This window comes from Eleginops maclovinus, chromosome 20, assembly GCF_036324505.1.
Source record: "Eleginops maclovinus isolate JMC-PN-2008 ecotype Puerto Natales chromosome 20, JC_Emac_rtc_rv5, whole genome shotgun sequence".
Classification (NCBI taxonomy): domain Eukaryota; kingdom Metazoa; phylum Chordata; class Actinopteri; order Perciformes; family Eleginopidae; genus Eleginops; species Eleginops maclovinus.
Window position 1 is genome coordinate 20488530 of NC_086368.1, and position 11873 is coordinate 20500402.

Below are 11873 nucleotides of genomic sequence, written 5' to 3' on the forward strand. Positions count from 1 at the left end.
CTGAGTTGCAGTAGTAACATCCATTTGATTAAAACGGTATAAAAGCTGTAAATTAAATTGTACTCCACCAAAGTGTCATTTTGTCGCTAGAGGGCGCCACTGACTTGTACTGAAGTGAGTCTTTGTTAGTCGTTGTTTTCTATAGAGACTTAAAGATTGTTCTTTGTTGCAGTAAATGCATAAACTCACAACATTGCAACTTGAGGATTTTGTACATTTTCAGAACATCTGGAAATTCCTCCCGCAGGTGTGAATGCATACGCTTTATTAGCTCCTGCTGGTGTCATTTCAAAGGTCAGAGGCACATTTTCTACAGTGGATGCTGAATGGGCTGATCCTCTGATCGCAGGTATTGTGGCTGGAGGAGGGAGAGGGGCAGCACAAAGCAGAGAAGTTACCAACTGCCCTGGACTATTTTGTTGTGTAAAACCTTTGTTTGTATTGATTCACTGTAAATATTAGTTGAGTCATGTTTACTGGAGGTATCTACATGGAGTAGAAGCACTGCCGTTTTTTCTTGATTTCATTCATCTGCAGCATCGTTTTCATCGGTGTGCCTGACACAGCCGTTTTATTCCTGTGGGATCATGTGGATTATTTTGGCGATTATGGTGGCAGCAGTGGCTGCTGATGGGAGATTGGGATGTCAGCTGCCCCGTGAATGGAGACCTCAGACAGAAGCGTGCCGTGCGGAGATGGCACAGATCATAGTGTTTGCCAAGGTGTTGGAACTGCACAAAGAGTTTTACAATGTGTATGATAACTACCTGCCATCCGACAACGAGCATCTTTTCTCCGCCGAGATTGAGCTGCTGTGCGACCAGGCGTGGGGCAGCATGCTTGAGGTCCCTGCTGGCTCCAGGTTCAATGTCACTGGCCTGGGCTATTTCACCTGCTTCTCCTACAGTGTCACTAAAAACAACAACTACTACTTCTTTCTAAGGTGAGCACATTAAATATTCCCAAAACTTTTCTTCAACATTAATTTCCAACTGATACACACTAAGTGTAATCCCATTTATGTAAACCCTGTTATTAATGTACTTCACCCATAAGGGTTAAGTTTCAATATATAAATATGATGAGATGACATGGCATGGACTTGCACTCTCTTTTCCATGTGTATTACTTTACTATACCATATTTTCTGTTTGAGAGTAAAGACAATGCTTACAAAATGTTGCTGAAAAAATCTCCATTAGCTTTATACATTTTTTAACTACAGTTTTTTCCCTCTGCGGTATGAAATGACTGCCTCCATTTATTGGAATGCATCCTTGAATTGCACAAGGTTAATGATTTGATAGTAACCAACTGGGAAAGGGAACTGCCTAGCAATTTGGTACGTAATCTTTTGCATTAGATGTTGAGTTGTCCCTGGCAAAACTAGATGATGATTTCATATACAAATAATCCACCATCAGTCCCTCTGCACACTTGACAATACAGTAAGTGGAGCCAAACAATGTGTCCAATGTTCATCATCCATAAATTTGACCTCACATCCTCCTGGCCCATCCTCCTGTCCAATGAGAACCAGGAACTCCTCAGACCTGTTCAAGATCTCACAGAAGGAAGCGAAAGGACCCAAGGAGGATTCAATCAATCATTGGCCAATATTGAGACATTTTGCAGTCAAAAGCAGTTTTTAGGTTATTAATATATCTAATAGCCTGCCAAATGCTCAGACTCTCAAATTTCAAAGAAGTGTGTGGCAGGTTAATACTTAAATGTCTGTGTTTGACAGAAACAACACTGTTACTCAGGAAACGTCTATTGCATTCCAGCCAGTGTAATTACAGAGCCAGACATTTCCCAAAAAGCTTGATGGTATAGGACCACCTTTTGTTCTGCTCAAACACACTGGTTTGCCGCTGGATGAAGGAAAAAACGTGTGCTGACAGGCCTTCACCGATATTTCAGCTTTTTCTCTCAAACAGATGAAGAGTTACATATTCAGAGGGGTGCACTGAAAAGCATTCCTGAAGTTTAATGTTCAGCTGTGCCGAATGAGGGTCTGCAGCAGCAGGGCCAACCACAATAGTATTCATTATGGCATATGTTGCACATTATATTCACTGAATCACACACATTGTGTGATTGTGTATTGTTGTGTCTAATGACGGCTGTAAGATTCTTTAGATGATTTCACTGGTTCTGGTTAATTACCCCTCCAGGGATGACTTTGCTGTCCCCTGTTGTGTTGCTGAAAACATCCGGACGTTATCCCCTTAATCAGCCCGGCGACCACCATCGGAAACTTCCTGAAGCACTTGTGTTTAAGTGTGGACCAGATGATGATTAAGACACAATGATTGCTCCAGTAAACATAAGCAGATCTTTTACCAGTGTTTAGCAGGGAATGGAAGGAGCAACTCCTGAAAATTGCTCCTGCATATTTCTTCGTTTTGAGTTGATTTTTAGCCCACCAGTCATGTCGCCCTATGGGAAAAGAAATCATAGCCCAGATGGTCTCCAACTCTTTTTTTTATTCTTCAGGATTAAAAAAACATGAGATGTACCAAGCTAATCAGGTAACTTTAAAGGTGATGGTAGATAGTTTTATTAAAACTGGGAGGAGGAGGCTAGCTGTTTCCCTCTGTTTCCAGTCTTTACGCTAAGATAACTATCTCTTTGTTTTAGCTTTATATTTATACATTTGAAGTAGTGGTACGCCTACCAATGTTCTCATTTAAGTTTCATCAACAAACAAAATAAGTGTTTCCCAAAATGCCAGAACTATTACTTGAAATTTTAATTTAGCTTGTGGTTTTAAACATCAATGTATCACCATGTCAACTTTCATTAAAACTGAAAGAAATTAGATATGGCCTGACAAATTGTTTTCTCATGTCCAGTTCTGTGGCATTCTGGCTCAAGTGAAACTCCACCTCAAACTGTAAACCTAAAACACATCAGTGTTGAGTTTCAAAGGAGTGTTGTTGTGGCAGCTCCAAAACACTGAGTCCCAGACTCGGTATGTTGCAGCTAAAACTGAAAAGTTCACATCGCAGTCTCCAGTGGATGTCTATTTCCTGTTACAAAAGCCCCAACAACACTTATCTCAGACAAAAATAGTCTTTTCAATCAATCATGAGGATAAGCTCCAAAGACAGGACAAATCTGAGCCTAGCAGGAAGAAAAATGCAACTCAGGATCTCCCTCAGGACCTTTAAATGAAACAGGCTGACTGTTCTGCTTGAGCCATAAATTTGCTTTACAAAAAAAACCTATGCCTATATTTCCCTTTCAAAAAAAAACACACTCACAATCAAGTTCTTGTAATGCTTTGAGTTGTGCATTGGCTGCCTATGTACCAAAAATGTAGAAAAAGTTATCAATACATAGTAAAAAAGAGTTTTATGTGACTGTTTAGTAAGGTATCCATCATCGTAGAATCAACACAAGTCCTTCTGACCTCCTGGTCACTGTGTTTACACCCGACCGTTGACCTTTTCTGTTGAAGCAAAACATCAGCTTTCTTTGAGCTCCATCAACACACACAGATGCACGAACACTCACACACACATACACACATGGTCTCTGATGGGGACAACCATCTTTTGAGGTCCCTCGAGGGATGCAAGATGGAATCCAGATGTTTGAATACATGCTGCTCCAAGGCTTCCTCCCTCACACACTTCACATCCTAGGAGAAGATATGAAACATGCACAGTAAATCCAGTTGGCTTGTAGTTTGCTGGCTTGACTCAATCTACATTGAATATGCATAAAAAATAGGTCTGCTACCAATGTTCCATAGAGGTTATTATGCAACCTTACAAGGATTAATGTGTAAAAATCTATCTGTTTGACATTTAAACCTTTTTCAATTGAGTGATCAAGTTATTACAGGACGGCTGAAGACAGGTACAGGTTCACATAAACTTTATTTTAGAGCTGCAGCCATTGGTCAACCTATTGATTTATCAATTGACAATAAGATAAATTGCCTTCCTACTACTCTGGTTAGTAGTTTTTAATGCAAACATTGCAGAAAATGCTGAAGATTTTCTGCTTTTCTCTGATTTTTATCATAGTAAACAGATTTTTTTAGGATTTGGACTGACAATGCAAGACATTTAAAGACATCACCTTTGACTCTGAGAAACTGGGACGTACATTTTCCAGAGTATTTTCGGACAAGACAAAATAATTAATGAATTGATTAATTCATAATAAAATGATAGTTAGGTGCAGCCCTACTGTTTTACACATGCACAATTTTTTACTTTAGTTAATTTAGGCCTTTGTTCACAACCAATACAATCTCTTCCTTGTCTGTCTTGCAGGATGGATGAAAACTACAACATCATCCCTCATGGAGTAAACTTCCAGGATCCCATATTCCCCGACACGGCAGAGAACCATCGCATGTTTGCCAGCCTTTTCCAGTTCTCCAACTGCACGTCCGGTACTCAGGTCCACAGCTTCACCCCGGAGTGGGAGGCCCAGGAGGACAGCCGGGTATGTAGCCCATTCAGGACACAAACAGCTTCCTGGTGCTGTTTGTCTGTTTTGAAGGATCTTTTCAAACTGATTCAGTAATAAGGACATATGTTTGGATTCGTTTTTTGATAGAAAAATGGTTTGGTAAAAAGGAACAGATTGCCACAATAGCCCAAAGTACTGTGGTAAACAAATAAAAGGGTTCAATATTACATCCTGTTGTTCTCAAAGGAATACTGTGAAAAAGCTGGCAAGCAAAATATGTTATTAATGCAAGAGAAACCAAACACACATTTCCTGAGGTTTTGGCGCAGCAAAAACTTACTTTGTCGAAAGGAAAACTACTTTAAACAACATTGTTTTTGCCAGCTCGTTGGCATTTTGTTATTTAATGGATCATTTTCTCAGTCACACAGAATCAAAAACCAAATGCTGTTTTAAATGAATGTTCAACAATCGAGTTAGGTGGAATTAAATAGAAATTGTGAAGGTTCGTTGGACAGAACACAAGTATAGCCAAAATATATGATAAATAATACTTTTTTAATAAATACGAGGATTACTTGGATCACTTTCTTTGGACTGGAAAAATCAGCTCTCTATCTTTTTATGTAAACAGTATTTTTTATGTCCATCCTCTGAGGGATACTGAAAAGAATTTGTGGAAAGTTAGAAAATTACTAACTTAAGAAAAACCAGGGAAAGTGGATACATCGTAAAAGTAAATCCTTCACAAAACACTTTCTGGAGGATTAGGCAGGACAATGCATATTGATTGCAGTGCTAAAGTATCTAAAGGTCACTGCTCTTTTCAATGCTGATGAAAAAATGACCTGAATCAATAAACTTCAGCTCCGATGTATAATTGGTGAAAGCTCATTTTACATAAACACTATTGGCAACATTAACACCTGGTGCTCCTTGACTCTGTAAGTTTCCTGCATCTCATCCCAGAGTTCATGTGCCAGTATATAAATGGTTTCCAGTCAATTGCCACTGCTTTATCCCCTTTAATGAATCTAAACCCTTTTGCCTTATCCCCCTAATTTAGGTCAGTCTTCTTCTGTCTGTTTCCAATCATTTGCTTACTTTGTTCATAAAAGCAAAAATCTTTCATGGATTAAGAGAATGAAAACATGGTTTTTATTTCCATTCATAGCAACTTTTTGGGTCAGGCCTGTGATTATAATTACAGAGCAACATTTAGATATCAATGCTGCTGTCTTACATTATTCTCATGATTAGATTTCCTCCTAGCCAGATAAAAACAGACTTTGTTTTTTATGGTACTGTGCAACCATTGTTTAGGCAACCAACCTAAAATCACATTAGAACGGATCATTTCTTACGCATCCCATAATCCAGTCAACCAAAGTAAATCACATGGCATGTATTCAAATTCTTATCGAAGAGTATCAGCAACAAAAACATTATTTTAAGCATTTTCCCACAGTTTTGTGGTCCAAACACGTTGGCAGAAATATAAGCTTTAGCAGGCTGTCTGACTCCACTGTCCTGACTTGATGGCTGGAAACAAAGGCACATCAGATTGCTGCTCATAAAGAGTCAGTTAACATAGAGCATGAACATTTATTGTATTTTCTTAGATGTCAATCATGTCTCATGGTTTACTTTTACCCCTTTATTAAACAGGGAATATTACACCTGTGCCTTTCTTGTCTGTTGCTGTGAATGTCATGTTGAAAACACTAAAGCTTATCACAAGTCTTCCACCCAGAGTCAGGTTTAATGGTATATCTATGTCTCGGCTCCAGACTTTCTCAAGGGCAATTACCTAAGTATTTGTCTAGTAACTTAGCCTGAAATAACCCTACGTAGACATAGGGACCAAATAAAGATGTTTTGTGTTTGAGTGATAATCACACTTGGGGTGGCACATCTCCTGCTTTACATAACTTGATTGTTCTGCTCGTGAACTTCATAATTTACATTAGAAAGTTTCATACCTCTTTAAATCACTTATGGGACATCAGTGGGAGCACATGGGAAAAATCCATAGCTAATATTAAAACAAGTAATGTTCTAACCAGTGATGTGGGCCGGCAGCCAGCCACACATTTTTAACATTTCCTCAAAACCCTCGGTGATTGTTATCTTATGCAGGGGGAATATACATCAGTGTTTCACGCTGGCCCCATGTGGAAGTACTAGGATCTGTGGAGGAAATCCACACTCAGGCAGAGAAGCATGCAGAAAGAGGCCGCTTGAACTCATTTTTCCACCTATAAGAAAAGGTTCCGGCCTTTGGATCGGATGTCGAGACTGCAGACATGTTGGGTTTAATCTCGCAGTGGTGTCTCTCTGAAACAGACTGAGCAACCTTTCTCACTCAGAGTTATCTTGGTCCCTTCCTAAAGCAACAATGTGCTGTCAACGGCTTTTATAAATTCACCCTTACAAAAAGAGTGTACAGTATGCAAACTCTTGAACTCTATATATTACCATGACTTATCACTTAAATAAACATACTTATTGAATATCTTGACTCCCCGCCCCCCCCCTCCCTTTCTTTCATTTTACGCAACAAGCACTCAAAAAAAGGTCACTTTATTTGACCGTCTCACACACTAACGGTAAAAAATGCTGAAAGCTCTTGTCAGTCCAAGGAGAATGCCAGATGTATTTTCTCATATGACTTATCCAAATGAAATCCAGCATCAAAAAACAGCAGGTCTGTTAGGTGCTACGTGATAAACCTTAGCAAAACATACTAAATCTGGTACTACTATTTAAGATGATCCACAGACTCTGTATATGATTCAATTCAAAAGGAAGAGCAAAAATCCTCTTGAAGTCTTGCAAAAGATAAGGTCAAATCCTTTAAAAAAATGCACATCTCTGAAGACCTCGACAGCCTAATTTAAGTCATACTCATAGCACACTGGCAATATGAAGTTTGTGCGACAGTCACCAGGATTCTTGCAGCAATCGCGTCTGATGGCACGTCAGTTAGGCGGCGTGCAGCTCTCATGCGGTATGCCTGCGTCAGTCTTGCAGAAGGCTTTTGCTAAATGTACCTTTAGACCGAGCTTTTTGGTAAGAACTCAATCTATTTTGTTAACAGAAAGTATAAAAAAAAGAAATAGAAACCCAACTTTACTGGCTTCTTTTCCTACATAAAACCTTGCCTGAAAACAGTAAAATACTGCAAATACTTCAAACTCTAAGGTGATTTTCAGCAGCAAAAGCCCGCTGGGACTAACCTGTTGAAAGCTTGTGGCACGGTACTTCACCATGAACTTTTAAACATACCTTTGCCTGCAGTGCACTTCATCAAATGATCCGAACGCTTTTTTTGTTCACATGTATTTGTTTTAAAAAATGTATAACAAAGAACATTTTCCCTTCCTTTCACAGCTGTTGTGCTCTGCGGTGCAGAAAGCTCTGTTTGAGGAGGAGGAGAAGGCCTGGGCTCTCTCCCAGAAGGTGCGCTCCTTGGAGAAAGCGAACGACCACCTGAGGGAAAAGGTGAAGACCATGAAACGTCTGCTACGCCAAGCCCAGCGGGGAACAACCAAGGAGCAGCAGACCCTCAGCCTCAAACAGCTCTACGGGTCAAAGACGTCCCAAACTCACCCAGATCAGGACACTGCAAGGGACCAGAGGGACCAGCCACTAAAAAAGGTCCTCTCCACTAAAAAACAGTACAATTGACATGGAAAAAGACAGAGCACTTCATTACCTTCTGTATATCTTTAACATCATTAATATGCGCAGTCAAAAGGAACAAACCAAATGTTTTTACTCCAGTCTATTTCCTGATGAAGTGACCTCTGCCATTGAGAATGTCACCTACAAAGAGAAGAGAATATCCATGTCTAAGTGTGTGTGTGTGTGTGTGTGTGTGTGTGTGTGTGTGTGTGTGTGTGTGTGTGTGTGTGTGTGTGTGTGTGTGTGTGTGTGTGTGTGTGTGTGTGTGTGTGTGTGTGTGTGTGTGTGTGTGTGTGTGTGTGTTGGAAGAACAGGGCTTTCACTTGACCTGTTTTAAGGATTTAGATTAAGGATAAAGGATTAAAATGGCTTCACAGGAGTAAAGAGTTCTTCATGTAATTCTCCTCAACTCTTAATTCTTTTCCCCCCTTTTTTTCCAATTTCACCATGTTTTCTGAATTACTTAATTCTATGTTAACCCCGCAACTTTTGCCTTTTATGGCTTTTTTATTAGTTCAATTCAGTGGCAGCACAATTACTTTCCAAACATTGGACAGAGCTCTCAGCTGGCAGCTGCACTTTAAGTGGACAATTTCAAAGCATTGATACATTTGATATCTTGTTTGTTTCTGTGCTGGACACACTATGCATTGCGTACATGTTAGAATTAGTATCATACTTCAGAAATAGCATCATCAAAATGCTCCAACTCAAGCTCTTTATATATCATCTTGTTCTCATCAGCTCTTTTGACCAGAACAAGGTGATATAAACATGCCGGGTCTTTTTCATTATGCTACGATGATTTCATATGCTATGAGTGTTTATATGAGTTACAGAGTAGCAGATGTGCCAAAGTTTAAAAAGCTGCACTACCAAACATTACGTCACATCATTATTTTCTACCTGCTTTTCATTTACTTGTATCTATTCATACCCAAACTATCCCAGAGTGTATGCTTTTTACAATTGTGTGAATTCTTTCCAAAAGTGCCTTTTCCACAAGTTCTTCTTTTATTCAAGTGTGTTCATACACATCATGCTTAAGGAAAGTGTCATTTTTGTATTTGAAAACAGGGTGCTGAGCACTCATTTAGATCAGCCAGTGAGCCTGGCTTTTTCTGCGTCAGAAATGAAAATGTTTCTTATATTATTCAACTTTAGTAGTTACTTTTATTATAACTTTTGCTTTCTCTAAATAGCAGACATATGGTTTGCGCTGCCAATAGCATCCTCATTTGTCCAACAGTTATTGCAGTTTCTTCACTAAATAAATGACATTTTATAAAACTTCCTCTGTGGTTGGTTTTTATTTTTTATTTTTGCAGTTGAGGTTGGCTTCATAACATCACAGTGTAATACATCCACAAATTAGAGCCTCTTAATATACAAACCTTTCATTATGAATTAAACTTGTGTCTTTATGCCTGTTTGTTTTGCTTCATGACATTTCCAGATCTGCCAAGTCAGCTACAGTTTCATGAAACAATTTGAAACAGTTTGTCTGGTCACGGTGCAACAACAGTGTAACATTATTTGATATTTTCAGCTGAATAAATGCGTCGAGCAAAACACCAAAACAAAGTAGTAAAGGTTTTTAACCTCGATCCTGCTTTCCAGGTATTCCAGTCTGATGCTGTATGACATGTTCAATATGGTTTCTGTGATTCAGTGCTAATAAATCAATCCTTTTCAGAGATCTGGTGCAAGTTTTAGAGGAAACATACATCGTAAAGATGAATCGGCCCTATTTTGACCTTCTCTACTCAAACTTTTATCCAGTTTTACGTCCGGTGGACTTTCAGAGAGAAAACAGAAACATTTAAGATGCAAAATCGTCTTGGCAGATGAAAATTTCCACATAATTTCCAAGAGAACCAAATGTCTTCCATATGGTGGCATAAAAGTGAGGGGATTGAGAGGCAGGGTTGTATGGCTGCTGAGAAACAAAAAAATGTACACATTTCAAACATGTTTTACATCAGGAACTCTCACAGGATTATACTGCAGTTAAGCTGGACACCAGGCGGACATTTACAAGCTTTCCTCTCGCGCATCGTTTGACCTGTGGAGCGAAGCGGGAAAGTGTTGCAGCGAACAGCTTCTCGTCTTGTCTCCTAGTTAGCTCTTTATTCTCCCTGTGAAATCTTTGCATCAGACAACCTAGCCTGCAGTCAACTGTCAAAATCCCATGGACCGGAGCCAAAGATGATATACACACACTGCCTTCTCAACATAAACCACTGTGCAGAGCCAAGCTGCAAAACAGATGTCAGGAACTACCACGACACAGTGGTGGTCCCCTCCACAGGACCGGCTATCTGTGGACACAGTTTATTTATCTAGCCTTATTTTATGTTTTCAAATGCCGTTACTTTCTCTGCCTACTTTGGTTTCATTTTTATTTTGGTATTGACAATCCCAGTGCATCTGACTGGTCAATACATTATATATTTTCTTTTTTTTCTTTAACCTCAGTTTCTGTTCATGTTTTTCTCAAGCAGCTACACCTAAGTCTTTTACTCCGCTGTCATTCATCACTCCACATGAAGAAATCCACCAGAGACCTTTCTTACTTTGAAATCTTTAACCTGCCATTGGCTCCAATGTTTCTGTAGGTAACAGGCCTACTCCGGTCTGCTGGTGTTTCCTTTAGGAAAAGAAAACCTGCACTTTGTGTTTTCAATTAGTCACCCTTGTTAAATAAAAAAAAGTCTCCACAACCTTCCGAGTTGCTCTGTGAGGCTGCACAGTTGTGATTCAAGCTAAAAGGTAAACGTTTATGCTAACATATCGTTATTCCACCTCAATATCTTCTTTCTTCTGATAATATATATTTTTTAAAGGGGTTCTCTGTTTTACTGCCATAAAGTGTACTGTTTTTTTTTTATCCATCTTATTTATAATGTTATTTCTTCGTACTAGGCCTTGTCTGTTGTCTGTTGTGTGTTGTGGGGCATAGATTACTCTGATTACTCTGATATGGTTATTTTCAGTAACTTTGTTTTTGTTAAGTGTGTTTTATGTTTGTTATAGGATACAAAGGGCTTCCAGATGCCACATTTGTTTACAGTATTACTATATAAGCAGCTGGTCTGTGCCAAAAGTGTTGGTTTATGCATCCTTTATCACACAAGGGAGTACTGCTGCACTTTAGGCTCACTATGGCAGTGCTATCATTCACATTTTAAAGCCAGTTTACAAATAACCATGTTCATAATCTGAGATTAGTGTGTTATCATGCTGAGATTGCTAATTACACTCTAAGTAAAGCTGAGGCTGATGGCATTGATGTTTACTTGATGGTAAATGGATCACCAATGTCATTAGGAGCCATCCGTAGGAGCATGTGAATGTGTGCACCATATTTTTTAATGGCAATACATTTAACTAAACTAAAATCCTGTTATACTCATTTCATTCTAGTCAAAGGGATGCACACAAAAGATGAGACATGCATGTAATGGCACAGGTCTTCTGCTTCATGAAGTGAACATTACCGCGCACCTCTGTACACACTGCTTTTATTTGAGTGGAAACGCTTCCTCATCATTTTTTCATACTTGACCAACCGTACTCTGGCGAGGAGGAGGTGATTTTTCATTGTTGCCTGTCCACGTCTGTTTCAATAAGGATGACTGATGTGTGTGTTTGCCCCGAGAGACCATGGCGGTTCCCCTCAAACTAAAATCACAAGCCTTAGCCCCATAGTGTAAACTACATCTTGAGAGCCCATATGGGGAGAAATGCAG

At 39.3% G+C, this 11873-nt stretch overlaps 1 protein-coding gene across 1 annotated transcript; it reads left to right on the forward strand.

Moving 5' to 3' along the window:
- Positions 1–254: 254 nt before the first annotated feature.
- Positions 255–9415, forward strand: ccdc3b (coiled-coil domain containing 3b). Its single transcript, XM_063909974.1, has 3 exons — positions 255–943; positions 4293–4467; positions 7828–9415. The coding sequence occupies exons 1-3, from the start codon at positions 588–590 to the stop codon at positions 8122–8124; spliced, it is 828 nt and encodes a 275-aa protein (XP_063766044.1). The 5' UTR covers positions 255–587; the 3' UTR covers positions 8125–9415.
- The last annotated feature ends 2458 nt before the right edge of the window (positions 9416–11873 follow it).